The sequence below is a fragment of the Musca vetustissima genome, unplaced genomic scaffold (genome assembly GCF_032173495.1).
Source record: "Musca vetustissima isolate MV318-11 ecotype Yass unplaced genomic scaffold, APGP_CSIRO_Mvet_v1 utg12009, whole genome shotgun sequence".
Lineage (NCBI taxonomy): Eukaryota > Metazoa > Arthropoda > Insecta > Diptera > Muscidae > Musca > Musca vetustissima.
The window spans coordinates 342,397-361,232 of NW_026881687.1; the positions used below are offsets into that span (position 1 = coordinate 342,397).

The following is an 18,836-nucleotide window of genomic DNA, read 5'->3' on the forward strand; positions in this document are numbered from 1 at the left end:
TTTCATACATTTCGTCAGCTCGTCTATAAAGCATTCCTGCTTTTGTCCGTCTATAAACTATCCCTGTCACTGTCTAAAAACATCGCCACTTTAGTTAGTCCTAATAGATTCCCATCTCCATCAGCTCATGAATTCAAACTCGTTAAAATGTGGTTACATTTTAATTCGCCTAGATGGTCTATAAAGTACACCTGAGCTTCAGCTCCTCTATACAGACTTCCTACTCTTCAGCTCATCCAAAGAGACTCCCTGAGCTCCTCTACAGAATCCCTGCTTCAGCTCGTTGAAAAATTATACTGTTTTCAGTTCCGTTATAAAGACTCCATAAGCATAAGTTCGTCTATGAAGACTAAGGTGGTATTTATAGGCCACTTGGGCTCGACTCCCAAGCTTCAACTCATCTATAAGGGCTCTTCTAGCTTCTGCTGCTCCATAAACCTCCCAGAACTTCGAGGAGACTCCCAAGCTTCAACTCATCTATAAGGGCTCTTCTAGCTTCTGCTGCTCCATAAACCTCCCAGAACTTCAGCTCGTCTATAAAAACTTCATGTGGTCTATATTGTCCACAAAGACTCCCTAAGCTTCAGTTAATCTATAAAAACGCCCTGAGGTTCTACTCGTCTATAATGTATTCTTGAGCTTAAAATCGTTCTAAAAAATCTTCAGCTAGTGTTTAAAGATTTCCTGTTTCAGCTCTGAAAAGATTGCCGTCAGCTCTTCATTAAAACCCCTTTTCAGCTCTTCAATTCGGTATTCCCGGTTCTTGCAGGTGTAAAAAACAGAAAAAGTTCAACATAGATTCACGTTTTGATATAATCCCGCCAATCTTTATATATGTTGATGACTCCTGCCTCAATTTCCAAATGGACATTTTGGATTTTCAAACATTCCAGAACCACGATATAAAGGTACCGCTCTGTTTTAGGTATTTTAATGGTCGAAAATGGTCTACACTTTCCTAACGAAGTGTCCGTATTTTTGCATCCCCAGTTCTAGTTAGATAAAATGCTTTTTCTTAAAAAGTTAAAAATAAGTTCATGTTTTGACATATCTCTTAAATTAAGGTGTCGCCCTATTTTAGAAATTTCAGTGGACCTTTGAAACTGTCTATCCCTATTGAAGATCCTAGTCTAAGGTGTAAATGATACTTGACAGACTATTTATAATGTAGTTCCAAGTTTTGACATCAACCCCATATAAGGGCCCGTCCCGAACATCAGTGTGAACTTTTCAAGAATATTCTCAGCAAACATTTTCTTCCGAATCTCTGAACAAATTGCCGATTCTGATGGCGAACTTGTTCCGATATCGGTACAAAAGTTGTATGGACGTGGTCACTGAAATCGGAATGAAATTCGGATGGAATTTGGAAAAAATATTATTGAAATATTTTTACCCTCCACCATCGTATGGAGGGTTATTAATTTTGTCATTCCGTTAGTAACTCATCGTTAGTAAATATTAATTTCCGATTCTAAAAAAATATATGGGCAATATTGCCAATTTTTTAACATAGCTGAAGCGGAGGTTCACCCCTTTATAACTCGGGAATTACTTAAGTATATGAAAAAAAGTGAATAGTTTTGGGTAAATTGAACTGTCGTTGCAAACTGTTCATGATATTGACCTCCAAACTTTATTTTGGTGGAAGCTGTGTCTACTTTAATGTAAAAAAATGTGTAAAAACACGTAGAGGCGAACCATTTTTTTATGTTCTCTATCGATTTGTGACTAAGCCACTCATTGCACGGTCTTCGTTTCAAAATAAAACTAAAAGCCAACAAAATGGAGACTACGCCCCTTATATATAATTTTTCAAAATTTTCACTGCATCTACCTTTAAATGATGCTGACATTTTGAAGCTCGATTTTGAGTGTTATTTTTAATTTTACTTCTAGCTTTAATACGCAAACAGGAATTTATAAAAATCGATTATAAAATTATTGTAGTCGCGAATCTGCGTAATTTGATATGTATTTTGTGTATGTAGTATGCACAGCTTCAGTTTAATACTCATCCGAAGGTGCGAATTTTGTGCGATCAAATTTCTAAAAAACCTATTTTTCGGGCCAAATTTTTAGATTTGTCAACTGAATGACATGGGTACCCGCGATCAATAAGGTTTTTTACGTTTCGGATGATATAAAATCTTCTTCGTGAAAATCCATCTACTAGAACGGCGGAAACTGGCTTTCCAAAAACACGAAATTTGGAAAAAAATGTTTTTGAAAATATCGCGGATTTATTTGCGTTTTCTGTGTATCATTTCCGCTTCAATAAATGACCTCATACGGATTTTGATCTTTTTCGAAAAGATAACTTTAAAAACTTCAGCCGAAAGAGAGATGTGCGCAATTTATCTCAAAAATAGATTTTGCTGGCACATCCATGGTTCTTAATGGACCACATTGAAATGGTATAGATCGATGTATTTTTTTAGGGTGCACACCGAAATCGGATGCGCGTTAATGGCATATGGAGTTTTCGGAAATTATTCGCGTTTTACGATTTTTTGGGTACTTCAATGTAACGTGCGGCACATCTTAGCCGTCAAATGAAATTTCGCAAAATATATATGGATTGGAAGATAAACTTCAGTACTTCCTGGAAACCGCATGCGCATCAAATGATTTTGAGAATTACGCGATTTAGACTCAATTTATCTCAAAAATAGTGTGAGCTGGCACATCCATGGTTCTTAATGGACCACATTGAAATCGGTATAGATCGATGTATTTTTTTAGGGTGCACACCGAAATCGGATGCGCGTTAATGGCATATGGAGTTTTCGGAAATTATTCGCGTTTTACGATTTTTTAGGTACTTCAATGCAACGTGTGGCACATCTTAGCCGTCAAATGAAATTTCGCAAAATATACATGAAATGGAAGATAAACTTCAGTACATCCTGGAAACCGCATGCGCATCAAATGATTTTGAGAATTACGCGATTTACACGCAATTTAAAATGTATATTTCATAATATTATTTTATTTTAAGATTTATTCCTATTTATAGAATACTAAGATTTATCGGAAGGGTCTTGATATAATCCGCAAGGCGTATACTTATACACAAAAAGTTATTATTATAATATATGTGTAAATTTTTCGGCGAAATTCGGGTAAAATAGCAGAATAACCCCAACATTTTTTTCTGAAATTTCATGTATACAATTAAAAAAATAAATATGATGACATTATTTTTTCGAACCAAAAACAAATATTTTTCCTCAATATCTTGTTTTGTTGCCGCTGTGATTTAGAAACCGCTACACGGACTTGTGTGATTTTGATATCATTTGATTCATCATGGTGTTTAGATTATGTAGATATTTTTAAATTGATTTGTAGATGTGTGTATGTCATTAATATAATGAAAATATTGATGTAATCTGCTATATTTTTATTATTTTTCTCATATTTCGCGAAGATGTGCAACATTATCGTGATTATTATAATATATTCATATTCTTATTTTACGGAGGAAGATATATATCAGCGTTTTTGGTCAATATAATAAACGGCGTAATTTTAAGATTTTTTTCTTATGCCCAAAATTAAAACCTCGATAACTTTTGCGCGCATCAACCAAAAATTTGATCGCGAACGGTTTCGGAATCAGAACATTTTTCTCTATATGTGTACCAAAAATCATTGATGTGCCACAAAAACAAAAAAGCTGATTTTTTGAAAATGGAATATTAAAAAATTGGCAATATTGCCCATATATATTCTTGATCAGGGTAAAAGTTTAAGACGATCTAGCCATGTACGTTTGTCCGTCTTTTGTAATCACGCTATCTTCTGAAGGAATATAGATAGGGTGCGGAAAGTTTGCATAGGTTTGTCTTTTGTCTGCAGGCAGGTCAAGTTCGAAGATGCGATATATATCGATCCACGGTATTTTGGGGTTCTTGAGCGCATTTTTCAACCGCTGACATTTGGTATATTAGGTTCTTATTGGGTACTAAATGTCTCCACAAAAATATAAATATAGGTCCACTTTTTCTGATACCCCCCATATACCGGTACCTCCTAATTTTCAGTGTTTTGGGGGTTTTAATCGTATTTTTCCATTGAATTGTCTGTAATTTAGTATTTTGAGTTTCTAATAGGTACCAAATCTCTCTAAAAAAAATTATGAATATAGGTCCATAGCTCCCATATAAGGGTACCCCAAATTTTCGGTATTTTTCATCAGTCCAATAAGCGTGGATTTTTAAAGAATATTTTTTCAAGGACTATAAAGCTTGGATTTGTCCATATAAAATGTATAAAAAATTAAGTAGAGTAGACTTTCCAAGGACTAATCCTAAAAAACCCTTTTCAGAGGTAGGCATATTAAACCTAATATTTGGTCTGTTATCCCTTTGGGGATCACTTCAAGCACGGAACCGATTAATAAAAATTCATTTCAAACGTTATATATAGTTGAAAACCGAGTTTTGGTCCATTGGGGTTCCAAAATCGTAAATCAACCTAGTAGGTCACCGAAGTAAAAATACATGACCATAATTATGGAAAATGCCTACCTTATGAACAAATTCAAACTACAGTTGTTTCAAATGTGGATTTTTAAGAATTTGAAATTTTAAATACTTGAGTCGTCCTGATTTGCGTTGCTTTTTATTGGAAAAAAGAAGACAAAATCGTCGTTTACATAGGTTCCAAATATTTCAATTTCAGTGAATTTTGTATAAAAACACAATTTAATTTGCAACACGTTTCTCCAGTTCCCAATAGCGACGCAAGTCGGGGCTCTAGTATAAGTTTCAAAGATTCCTACACATTGCCATTGGAAATCACAAATAACACTTCAAATTCTATACACAAGTACTTAATTTATAGTTAATAACAAGATAATTTGTCTATTTTTTAATAGTGACTGCCTTTGCTTTAATAAGCTCCATATTTTTTTAAAGCATCAATGAAATTTGTCTAGTACTGATAACACTACCCAGTGGTAGTTGGTTCGAACCGAAGTACTTTTCTTTTTTACTTATTTATTTATTTTTAATAATAAAAAACACGTAATAATAATATTCACTGTGTGTTTTGTCACGTTTCTGATAAGAATCAGTTCATTAATTGATGACCAAGAATAAATATCGCAAATTAATGCATTTCTATCGGAGTACAACAAAGACCTTTTTAATTTTAGAAAGAGCGAATAATATTATTAAAATATTTTAATGTGTGTGGGAGTGTATGCGTGAGAATGTATGTTTGCACCGGTATAATGAATGATTACTGTTTATCTTTGTTATTTTTCTGTTTTGTTTTGCTTTTTTCCTTTACATTTCTCTTCGCCCGACAATAGAATAGCAGATGTATCTTAACAGGGAATCTGACAGTAGACTAATCTCCACTTGTCAGAAAACTGTCAAGCAAAACGGAATTGTCATAAAAATAAGTGGAAAATTTAAAGGGTTGCCAAGGGTAACTTAGGGTTCAATAGAATAATTCACAATGGAGAAAATGTTAGTGAATAAATACAGAGCTTAGTTAAGACACAAACCGGGAGTGTTGCCAACTAATATGCTTGAATAAATGAAACTACATTGAACTCTAAACAGTATTCATAAAAAATCGAGGCTTATTGGTGGACCTTAAAAATATTTTTAAAAAATTCACGCTTATTGAAGGACCCTTAAAATTATTTTTAAATCAGTAATGAATGTAGTAAAGTCGGACAGGGCCGACTATATGATACCCTTCACCACTTTGGGTATATTTAACAGATGAATCCTAACAGACGTCGCATTTTTGAAAATGAAATAGGATGCAAAAACATGTCATTCTGCAACCTATACTAAATTTTTCATTTGGTCAGATATAGAGTTGCTTCTTTCAACGGTTGATTATGTAAATCAATTTAAAGCAAATATCATTCGGAACCGATTCCTACTTGACAAACGTTAGGCAATACTAACATCTGTACGTTGTGCAAAACGTGGTACCAAACGGCCTAACTTTGGGTCTTTTGTTCCCCTTTTACTTAAAACCTGACGAAACTATATATAGAAGCTATATCTAAATATGAACCGATTTCAAAAAAAAAAAAAAAACTTGCCGCACGTTATGTTATAGTATCTTCAGTACGCTGCGCAAAATTTTGTGCACCAAGAACCTGGGGAGTTTGGTGCAGAATTTATATCTAACTTCTAGGTTATATTAACTTTAGTGCGTTGCGAAAAATTTTGAGTAAAATCGGACGAAAATATATGTAGAAGCTATATCTAAATCTAAACTGATTTTAATGAGACTTGCCAGAAATTAATTTATATTAACTACAGTTCATTGTACAAAACTGTGTGGCAATCGGACAAACTTTGGCTCTTCAGTGCACAACTTACATAAACTCGGAAGAAAATATATATATATGAACTACGTCTAAATCTGAACTGAAACTTAGCACACATCATTTTAGACTTATCTCAATAGGCTATGCCGAATTTTGTTCAAATCGAAAGATATATAGGGACTTTGCTACACCATTTCCATTAAATCGGACGAAAATATATATGGGAGCTATATTTATATCTGGACCGATTTTCATATCTGGACCGAATTTTCACAAAACTTAACATACATCATTCTAGACTTAATTCAGTACGCTGTGTCAAATTTCGTGCAAATTGGAAGATATATAGGGTCTTTGGTACACCATTCACTTTAAATCGAACGAAGATATATATGGAAGCTATATCTAAATCTGAACCGAATTTTCCCAATTTCGATAGGGTACGTCCTTGGACCGAATAAGTGACCTATGCCAAATTTCATCCAATTCGGATCATAAATGCGACTTGTACTTTGTTTACAATTTAAGATGGACAGACAGATGGACGGACATGCATAAATCGACTCAGATTCTATGCATATTCTCAAAAGGAACCATGTGTCTATCTCGTTTCCTTTTGCCTGTTACAAACATATGCACAAAGACATAGAACCCTGTACCACAATGTGGTGAAGGGTATAAAAATCCACACGTATTGATGGACCCTTATTATTTTAAATACTATTTATTCCCATTATTTTCGCAATGGCATTTTCTTATAATTTTGTTTCATTTCAATTAAGACAATTGTCTGTTTCAAATCCTCTTCACTTGTCGCATGATTAATTCGATCAAAAATTATACCATCCACATCGGCCGCCTTCAAATATCTACGACATTGTTCGGAACGAGCAGAATCACCCCAAGCAAAGATGTGAGTATTTCGTTTGTGCAGATTTTGAATTTCCTGCTGGTGTTCCAAAATATCCTCTGCCCCGCAAATAAGACCCCATAATTCCATTGCTTGAGAAAAATACGAAGCAACTATTAACGAATCACCACGAGGATCTAAATATTTCATTTGATTTGGTTGAGAGTGCTGTATAGTAAACATGACAGGATAACGATTTTGTTTAAATCGTAGCATCGAACAAATATCCGGATCAAAAGATGAACATATAATTCGCCGATTGCCAGTATGACGAATGACAATATCCAAAATAATATCTACATATTCGTTTTTATCCAAATCGGGACAGAAGTTGTCTTCGTAGTTGTTATTGGTTCGAAGCCTTTGAGGCCATTTAATATCCAAGAGGAATCCCAGTTTTGCGGGCAATTTCTTGAGGATATTTTGAAGACTGGGGAAGGGTAAATTTAGGGTATTATCTTTGGGACATGGAGACTCGGAAGATGATGATGCTGATGATGTGGAGGGCATATCCAAAGAAGTTTCATGAATCCGGACCTCTTTTAATTGCTGATAATGAAATTTATTCAAAGGTATTCCTATGAGACCCGATTTCAGAGTTCTTGCAAATGGTTTTAGGAAATTGATTTCATCTTCCTCCAATTGTAATTTTATTACATCAAATTCCTGGCGATCTAAATCTTCTTTTCGGGAGATATACAATTGAAAATCATGATAGACAACTGGTGTTTTATCCTGACTCAGTTGCACATCCAATTCAATAAAATCTGCACCATGTTCATAGGCCTTGCCAAAAGATTTCAACGTATTTTCCCGTAAAATATCTCCCTGATGCCAAAAACTTTTTCCACATCCCCTATGGCCAATAACTAATGGAGATTTTTTCTTCTTCCATGGAATTTGGAAAGTTTGCTGTAGATTAAAATCGTAACTATAGAGAGGTTTTATAATCAAATATTCCAAGGTCATGCTACCAATTGGACGATGTTTAGTAGCACACATAATGTCGAGGGTGAGAGTACCTTCGGAATTTTTCAATTGTTGTGGTAGAACATGTTGATAGCCATAATGATAGGGTGGTATATCCTCAGAGGCCTTGGCAGGATATCTATACAAATCAATTAAAAAAGCCGTGTTGCTGATATCCTCCAAGGTCATGTGGAAAAGTAAAATATCCTTGGGACCACAGCTGGTGCCATATTTTGGTTGGTAATGTAAAGTATTTTTAGCTTCACCGCACAAATTGGACACCTCACAAAATGCCCAAGGTTTGGAGGAACTTTGCTCAAATCTCTCTTTTTGGTTTGCGGAATGTTGTGATAAATTGCAACACAGTTTAGATGAAGATGATTGCTCGCCTTCCTCACCCTTGGTCTTCATCTTCAATAGGCTTAGTTTTAAATACATCGAATTCTCTCCCTGCTGTTCTTTCAAAACAAACGGAGCCTTTTGAAAACGAAATTGTAAAATCGAAATATCCGAACTGGCTAACCAACCACGCTGGACTTGATACACTCCCTTACATATACCAAACCGATCATAATCCATTGATTCTAATTCCTGGATATCGTCGATTCCAACCAAACGTCCGTTTTTATTAGTCTCCCAAAAACGTAGCAGCTTACGACCTCTCTCACTCAGGGCACATATTAAATATCGGTAAAAAATCTCCGACTTTCGTGGTAAATTGATGGTCAAAGACCACAAATCGGGAGTTTCTTCCATCTTTACCATTGGTACACATTGTTGTAGTTGCCACTTCCCCAAAATTTCTATATTTCCCGTTATGGCCATTATTTCGTTGGAACACAATTTTCCTTTGTATTTTACGGTAAATTTCCATTCTGTATCTGGTATTTCATCTATTGAGGATATACTAGGTTCCGGTTCGGATATTGGTGTTATTTCGGGATTAGGTTTCCGGCAAATTTGTTCCTCATTGGCAAAGAACCAACGATGCATTATTTTGGATTAATAAATAAATTTAAAAATTGACAGATAATATTTGAAATGAAGGGTTCCTGTAAATATTTAAAAATAGGAATTTTTTAATATATCTAGAAGCGTGGATTTCTTTTTAAAATATTTTTTAAGGGTCCTTTAAAAAACTTGGATTTTTTTATATACTTTTTAAGGGATCATCAATATGGGTGGATTTTTTAAAATATTTCTTAAGCGTCCTGCAATAAGAGTGGATTTTTTTAAAATATTTTTAAGCGCCCTACAATAAGCGTGGATTTTTTTTTAAATATTTTTAAGCGTCCTACAATAAGCGTGGATTTTTTTAAAAAATTTCTTAAGCGTCCTACAATAAGCGTGGATTTTTTTAAAATATTTTTAAGCGTCCTACAATAAGCGTGGATTTTTTTAAAATACTTCTTAAGCGTCCTACAATAAGCGTAGATTTTTTTAAAATATTTTTTAAGCTTCCTACAATAAGCGTGGATTTTTTTAAAATATTTCTTAAGCGTCCTACAATAAGCGTGGATTTTTTAAAATATTTTTTAAACGTCCTACAATAAGCGTGGATTTTTTTAAAATATTTTTTAAGTGTCCTACAATAAGCGTGGATTTTTTAAAATATTTCTTAAGCGTCCTACAATAAGCGTGGATTTCTTTAAAATATTTTTAAGCGTCCTACAATAAGCATGGATTCTTTTAAAATATTTCTTAAGCGTCCTACAATAAGCGTGGATTTCTTTAAAATATTTTTAAGCGTCCTACAATAAGCATGGATTCTTTTAAAATATTTTTTAAGCGTCCTACAATAAGCGTGGATTTTTTTTAAATATTTCGTAAGCGTCCTACAATAAGCGTGGATTTTTTTTAAATATTTCGTAAGCGTCCTACAATAAGCGTGGATTTTTTTTTTCAATATGTTTAAGCGTCCTACAATAAGCGTGGATTTTTTTAAAATACTTCTTAAGCGTCCTACAATAAGCGTGGATTTTTTTAAATATTTTTTAAACGTCCTACAATAAGCGTGGATTTTTTTAAAATATTTCTTAAGCGTCCTACAATAAGCGTGGATTTTTTTAAAATATTTTTTAAACGTCCTACAATAAGCGTGGATTTTTTTATAATATTTTTTAAGTGTCCTACAAAAAGCGTGGATTTTTTTTAAAAATATTTCTTAAGCGTCCTACAATAAGCGTGGATTTTTTTAAAATATAATTTTAAGCGTCCTACAATAAGCGTGGATTCTTTTAAAATATTTTTTAAGCGTCCTACAATAAGCGTGGATTTTTTTAAAATATTTCTTAAGCGTCCTACAATAAGCGTGGGTTTTTTTAAAATATTTTTTAAGCGTCCTACAATAAGCGTGGATTTTTTTAAAATACTTCTTAAGCGTCCTACAATAAGCGTGGAATTTTTTTAAAATTTTTTTAAACGTCCTACAATAAGCGTGGATTTTTTTAAAATACTTCTTAAGCGTCCTACAGTAAGCGTGGATTTTTTTTAAATATTTTTTAAGCGTCCTACAATAAGCGTGGATTTTTTTAAATATTTCTTAAGCGTCCTACAATAAGCGTGGATTTTTTAAAATATTTCTTAAGCGTCCTACAATAAGCGTGGATTCTTTTAAAATATTTTTAAGCGTCCTACAATAAGCGTGGATTTTTTTAAAATATTTTTTAAGCGTCCTACAATAAGCGTGGGTTTTTTTAAAATATTTTTTAAGCGTCCTACAATAAGCGTGGATTTTTTTAAAATATTTTTTAAGCGTCCTACAATAAGCGTGGATTTTTTTTAATATTTTTTAAGCGTCCTACAATAAGCGTGGATTTGTTTTTTCAATATGTTTAAGCGTCCTACAATAAGCGTGGATTTTTTTAAAATACTTCTTAAGCGTCCTACAATAAGCGTGGATTTTTTTAAATATTTTTTAAACGTCCTACAATAAGCGTGGATTTTTTTAAAATATTTCTTAAGCGTCCTACAATAAGCGTGGATTTTTTTAAAATATTTTTTAAACGTCCTACAATAAGCGTGGATTTTTTTATAATATTTTTTAAGTGTCCTACAAAAAGCGTGGATTTTTTTAAAAATATTTCTTAAGCGTCCTACAATAAGCGTGGATTTTTTTAAAATATAATTTTAAGCGTCCTACAATAAGCGTGGATTCTTTTAAAATATTTTTTAAGCGTCCTACAATAAGCGTGGATTTTTTTAAAATATTTCTTAAGCGTCCTACAATAAGCGTGGGTTTTTTTAAAATATTTTTTAAGCGTCCTACAATAAGCGTGGATTTTTTTAAAATACTTCTTAAGCGTCCTACAATAAGCGTGGAATTTTTTTAAATATTTTTTAAACGTCCTACAATAAGCGTGGATTTTTTTAAAATACTTCTTAAGCGTCCTACAATAAGCGTGGATTTTTTTTAAATATTTTTTAAGCGTCCTACAGTAAGCGTGGATTTTTTTAAATATTTCTTAAGCGTCCTACAATAAGCGTGGATTCTTTTAAAATATTTTTAAGCGTCCTACAATAAGCGTGGATTTTTTTAAAATATTTTTTAAGCGTCCTACAATAAGCGTGGGTTTTTTTAAAATATTTTTTAAGCGTCCTACAATAAGCGTGGGTTTTTTTAAAATATTTTTTAAGCGTCCTACAATAAGCGTGGGTTTTTTTAAAATATTTTTTAAGCGTCCTACAATAAGCGTGGATTTTTTTAAAATATTTTTTAAGCGTCCTACAATAAGCGTGGATTTTTTTAATATTTTTTAAGCGTCCTACAATAAGCGTGGATTTTTTTAAAATACTTCTTAAGCGTCCTACAATAAGCGTGGATTTTTTAAAATATTTCTTAAGCGTCCTACAATAAGCGTGGATTTGTTTTAAATATTTTTTAAGCGTCCTACAATAAGCGTGGATTTTTTTAAATATTTCTTAAGCGTCCTACAATAAGCGTGGGTTTTTTTAAAATATTTTTTAAGCGTCCTACAATAAGCGTGGATTTTTTTAAAATATTTCTTAAGCGTCCTACAATAAGCGTGGATTTTTTTTAATATTTTTTAAGCGTCCTACAATAAGCGTGGATTTTTTTTTAATATTTTTTAAGCGTCCTACAATAAGCGTGGATTTTTTTTCAATATTTTTAAGCGTCCTACAATAAGCGTGGATTTTTTTAATATTTTTTAAGCGTCCTACAATAAGCGTGGATTTTTTTTAAATATATTTAAGCGTCCTACAATAAGCGTGAATTTTCTTTAAATATTTTTAAGCGTCCTACAATAAGCGTGGATTTGTATACCCTTCCCCACACTGTGGTACAGGCTATTATGTCTTTGTGCATATGTTTGTAACAGGCAAAAGGAAACGAGATAGACATATGGTTCCTTTTGAGAATCACTTTTTAAGTCGATTTATGCCCGTCCGTCCGTCGGCCCATGTTAAATTGTAAACAAAGTACAGGTCGTATTTTTGACTCGAATTGGATGAAATTTGGCACAGCTCATTTATTGGCCCAAGGACGAACCCTATTGAAATTGGGAAAAATAGGGTCAGATTTACGGGGTTGCCCATATTCGACGGACCCATCTGGCAACGCCATAACTTTTGACAGGGATGTCACATCGCTTAATGACATACCGCGTTTGAAGAGTCAGTCCAAGCAGATTTTTACCATGAACCAAAACACGCCACGCGAGCGCTCTGGAATAGTTAAAATTTACATTCAACAGAAGAAGCCAATTGTGAAAACTAAACGTGCTTTTAAAACATTAAAAAATGTGAGAAGTGCGCCTTCTAAGCGATTATACGAACAATTTTCGACTGGTAAGGCTCTTTCTAATCCGAAGAGGCCATATAAAAGTCGACCAAGGCGATCGGCCGAGAATATCACTGCCGTACGAGCCAGTGTTGAGAGGTCCCCAAGAACATCACAAAAACGCTGTTCTCAGCAGTTGGGAATGGCTTGGTCCACTTTACAACGGATCATTCGCATTGATTTGCATTTGTTCCCGTACAAAATTCAATTGACGCAAAGAATGTTGCCTGCGGACAAGCCTCGTCGATTGGAATGGGTCCAAAGAGTCATCGAAATGGCCGAAGATGACGACAAAATTATCATGTCCGATGAAACCCATTTCACATTGAATGGGTCCGTAAATAAGCAAAATTACCGTTTTTACGCCACTGAAAATCCTCAGGAGATTAAAGAAGTGCCTCTTTATGACGAAAATGTCACAGTTTGGTGCGGCGTTAGTGCGAAAACGGTCATTGGGCCGTTTTTCTTCCAAAATGAAAATTGCCATGCTGTTACCATCAATCAGGAGCGTTATCGCGACATTATGACCAATTTTGTGATGCCAATTATTCGTCGAAAGCGTATGAGGCAGTTCTGGTTTCAACAAGACGACGCTCCACCGCTCACAAGTCGCATAACAATCGATTTTCTGAAGAATTTGTTTCCGGGCCGTTTGATGTTGAAAAGTGGTGATTTGGACTGGCCACTGCGTTCTCCCGATTTGACGCCGCCTGACTTCTTCTTGTGGGGATATTGAAGTCAAAGGTTTACGTTAACAAGCCAATAACCGTAGAAGAGCTCAAGGACAACAATCGTGAAGAAATAGCTGTTATTCCGGCCGAAATGTTGGCAAAAACGATGGAAAATGCAGCAAAAAGGGCACAATACGTCATCAACGCCAGAGGCGGCCATTTGAGAGATATCATATTCAAAAATTGATGTAAAGAAATATACTTGGAACAAATTAAATGATTAACATTGCCAATCGCCAATTTTTTTTCTTTGATTAAAAAAAAAAACATGGGTCCGTCGAATATGGGCAACCCTGTAGATATAGCTCCCGATTTAAGGTAAATGGTGCTTCAAAGTACCTATATATCTTTCGATTTCCACGACATTTGGCATAGCGTACTAAATAAGGTCTAGAGTGATGTGTATTAAGTTTCGTGGAAATTGGTTCAGATTTAGGTATAGCTCCCATATATTTTCGTCCGATTTAAGGTAAAAATACACAAAAGTCCCTATATATCCTTCAATTTGCACGCAATTTGGCATAGTGTACTGAATTAAGTCTAGAACGATGTGTGTTAAATTCTTTGAAAATCGGTTCCAATTTAGACATTTATTTTCGTCCGATTTTAGGTAAATGGTGCACCAAAGTCATTTATAACCCTTGATTTGCACGAAATTTTGCATAGCATACTGAATTGAGTCTGCAATGATGTGTGGTAAGTTTCGCAAAAAATGGTTCAGATTTCGATATAGCTCTCATATATATTTTTGTCCGATTTTATGTAAATGGTGCACCAAAGTCCCTATGAATCTTTCGATTTACACGAAATTTGGCATAGCGTACTGAAATAATTCTAGAACGATGTATGTTAAATATCTTAATCGGTTCCGATTTAGATATAGCCCCATATATATTTTAATCCGATTTTAGGTAAATAGTGCACCAAAGTCTCTATATATACTTCGATTTGCACGAAATTTTGCATAGCGTACTGAATTGAGTCTGCAATGATGTGTGGTAAGTTTCGGAAAAATTGGTACAGATTTCGATATAGCTCCCACATATATTTTCGTCCGATTTTAGCTAAATGGTGTACCAAAGTCATTTATAACCTTTGATTTGCACGAAATTTGGGATTGAGTAATGAATTGAGTGTAGAATGGTGAGTGTTAAGATTTTAGATTTAGGTATAGCTCCCATATATATTTTCGTCCGATTTAATATAAATGCTACAACAAAGTCCCTATGTATCTTTCGATTTGCACGAAATTTGGCATAGCTGAATGAATTGAGCCTAGAATGATGTGTGTGGTAAGTTTCGGAAAAATCGGTTCAGATTCGATGCGTTTTGTGCATCGATGCAGCCATAGCTTCCATATGTATTTCGAACGGGTGTCTGATTGAAATTAAATTTTGAACAGTGCGGCTTGCCGAATAGCGTGTATCAATTTTGCTATAAATCGTTTTCCATAAATTTGTCCCATGGTGCGCAGACGACTCTAAATCTGCCCGAATGAAGTTAAATTTATCATTGGTTGCAGAAAGACATAAGTATGCTCCTTCGAGGCAACATTGATATGCACAATACAATGTACCTGAAGTGGTGAAGGGTATCATATAGTCGGTACAGCCCGACTTTACTACTTTCCTTACTGGTTTAAAAATATCTGTGAAGGGTCCTTTAATAAGCGTCGATTTAAAAAAATCCAAAGGTCCTACAATAAGCGTAGGTTTATTACAAAATATTTTTCAGGGTCCTTCTATAAGCGTGGATTTATAAAAAATATTTTTAAGGGTTCTTCTATAAGCGTGGATTTATAAAAAATATTTTTAAGGGTTCTTCTATAAGCGTGGATTTATAAAAAATATTTTTAAGGGATCTTCTATAAGCGTGGATTTATAAAAAATACTTTTTAAGGGTTCTTCTATAAGCGTGGATTTATAAAAAAATATTTTTAAGGGTTATTCTATAAGCGTGGATTTATAAAAAATATTTTTAAGGGTTATTCTATAAGCGTGGATTTATAAAAAATTTTTTTAAGGGTTCTTCTATAAGCGTGGATTTATAAAAAATATTTTTAAGGGTTCTTCTATAAGCGTGGATTTATAAAAAATATTTTTAAGGGATCTTCTATAAGCGTGGATTTATAAAAAATACTTTTTAAGGGTTCTTCTATAAGCGTGGATTTATAAAAAATATTTTTAAGGGTTATTCTATAAGCGTGGATTTATAAAAAATATTTTAAAGGGTTCTTCTATAAGCGTGGATTTAGTCCTTCTATAATCGTCGATATTTTCAAATATTTCTAAAGGGTCCATTTTTTTTTTTTTTTTTTGCTTAAAAAGTCAAAATAAAACCACTTACATTTTCTTAAGATTTTTTTCAATCAAATTTTTATTCTTTTCGTTTTCTATAAGAATATTATTTTTTGTAAAATAAAAATTTGCTAACAACATTTTGCTAAAAATAAAAATTATACAAAATTAAAAAAAAAATATATAAACACACAAATATTGACGAAAAATAGCAAACGTCGCGACAAGACACAGACAAAAACTAATTAATTAATAAAAAAGAAACATACATACAGACATAGACATAGAGAAATATTAACAAAGAGAGTTTTGTTTTACAACTTAAATATTTTAAAACTTAATATCTAAACAGCCTAAATGAGAAGTGACACAATGAAGTAGAGGATATAAGGTGACAGTGACAATGTAATACAAAATATGTCAAATGATGATGGCGGTGAAGAAGATGAAGAGGGTTCTAACACTAAAAATTTTTAGTCTGCACAATATGACTGCAGTTCGGAATAGCCACAGGGACGACGACAACATTCATGGACTGGACCACCGAATGAGGGCCTATAAATGACATCGTCATCGGGTAACAAACGCCTCAAAAGACTGGCACGATTCTGATTGCCAAAACTTTCAGCTGTAATGGAAATTGGAAAATGTTGTGTTTGAAATATTTGTTGTTGTTGCTGTTGCGATGTGAAAACTTACGATAAACATTTGACAGCGAATTGTAACGTCCGTTACAAATCGTCCGGATGGCTTCAAATAACGATGTACTGCAATAACGCTGATGCGGTACGTGTCGTGACTGTGTCGTCAGCGGCTGTGTGCGGGCAGGTGTTGGCAGGGTAATTATCACAATGAAGCTTATTATGACTAAGAGCGCGATTGTTGATGAACTTAACGCACGCGATGAGATTATACATTGAGAAAACGTCATCTGGAAAGAAAAGTAAAGACAAAAATATTTTTATTAGATATTTATAATAATTTATAAAAATATTTTTTAAAAATTATTTTTCATGGGTCCCTTTATAAGCGTGGATTTTTTAAAAATTATTTTTAAAATCTTTCTATAAGTCAATTTTTTAAATATTGTTTTTCAGGGGTGGGAGTGGATGTTTTTAAATATTTTTGAACGAACCGTTGATTTTTTAATACCTGAGAAATGTGGACTTTTAGAAAATTATTTCTTAAGGGTCCCGCGGATTTTTTAAAAATATATTAAAAAAAATTAATTAAAATTGTTTTTAGGAGTCCCTCCCTATAACCGTGGATTTTTTAAAAAATATGTTTTAATTGTTTTATTTTAATTTCGATTTATTTAAAGTCTTATTAAAAAATAATTATTACAAACTAATATGAAGATCATAGGTTACTCATTTGGTATATAAATAAAAAATATTCGTTTATAAAGCTAAGAAGATACATTTAAATTGTCTATGGACTGCCATCTCCCATATTTCCTGCCACGATTTATATTTCCCTTCACTCTCCTCCTCGACAATACAATTTTAACTGAGCATAACCGCATGGATGTCTACAACAATCATATATGGAACCTGAACTGGCTATTGACCCTGTGTCCGTGACTTCATTACGCAAGTTAAGTGAATTAGATCCTGTCGTATCAGCTGTGAAAAACAAGAGAGAGAGAGAGAGAGAGAGAGAGAAAGAGAAGTGAGAAAAACATCAATTTCTATCAGATGGAAGGAAACCTAAATATAAAAAACTTACACTCTGAGCGAACACTGTCACCACATATAAGTAGCATTAGATCCGTAATGGAACGACCACAATAACGTTTAAAATCAATATCCGAACTATTGAACCGTGGCGATAGGGGATTTGCCTGCAACGATCCTGGCATAATAACAACGACTATTGAGAGAATAATTGGGAGGCCAGCCATTAGAATTGACAAAGTGGGCTGAGTAGATTTTCTGTTGATGGCAGATTTTTTCCTGATGAACACCATCTGAAATGATTCAGAGACATGAGGGTATAAGTTTCGGATTCGGATTTAATTTTTGTTAAATAATTTCTTTGGAGGGAGCTAACGGAGCTATAAGCGGGATTTGTTAAAAAACAATTTTATTATTTTAAACACATTTGCAGAAGAATTATTACAGCTGGAAGCAATGCATTTTAAGTATATTAGTATTAGTGGTTCAAGATTTTTTATATTATTTTAATTTTTTCTGAGGCGTGGATTTTTTAAATTTTTAAGAGTTTACAAATAAAAGTGTATTTTTATTATTTAAGGTTCATCTATGATAACAAATATTTTTAAAACATAAAAAGCAAAGAAAAAGAAAACCAAACCCCCCTAATGTTGACGACACCCGCAAACGTATAAAGGACCACGATCTGCGAATCTGCACTTGGAATGTGCGCACGTTGTACAGAACAGGCGCAGTGTTCGCTTTGGCGGATGTACTCAAGAAGTACAAAGCCGATATTATTGCCTTACAGGAAATGCGATGGAAAGGGACAGGCGTAAGTAAATCAGATGATTACGCCCTGTATTATAGCTGCCATGAAACGAGACATGAATTTGGCTGCGGATTTATGGTTAACAGTAGAATAAAATACCTCGTCTCCAGATTCAATCCAGTAGATGAGCGAATTGCTATAATCAGTATAAAAGCGAAGTTCTTCTACATCAGTCTCATTTGCGCCCATGCTCCGACCGAAGACAAAGATGAACAGACCAAACACATATTTTGCCCTGGCCATGACATTAAAATTATGCTAGGAGTTTTTAATGCAAAAATCGGAAGGGAAAATATCTTGATTGATTGACTTCGCGGCAGCAAAAAACATTGTA

General features: G+C 33.7%; 2 protein-coding genes across 2 annotated transcripts; both read right to left on the minus strand.

Annotated features, from left to right (window-relative positions):
- Positions 1-7,040: 7,040 nt before the first annotated feature.
- Positions 7,041-9,179, minus strand: LOC133327660 (glycerophosphocholine phosphodiesterase GPCPD1-like). The gene has a single exon (XM_061536183.1). It carries the CDS (start codon positions 9,177-9,179, stop codon positions 7,041-7,043), a length of 2,139 nt encoding a protein of 712 aa, XP_061392167.1.
- A 7,309-nt stretch (positions 9,180-16,488) lies between these two features.
- Positions 16,489-16,970, minus strand: LOC133327661 (LIRP-like). Its single transcript, XM_061536184.1, has 2 exons — positions 16,715-16,970; positions 16,489-16,643 (listed from the first exon to the last, which is right to left on the minus strand). Exons 1-2 carry the CDS (start codon positions 16,944-16,946, stop codon positions 16,489-16,491), a joined length of 387 nt encoding a protein of 128 aa, XP_061392168.1. The 5' UTR covers positions 16,947-16,970.
- Positions 16,971-18,836: the final 1,866 nt, after the last annotated feature.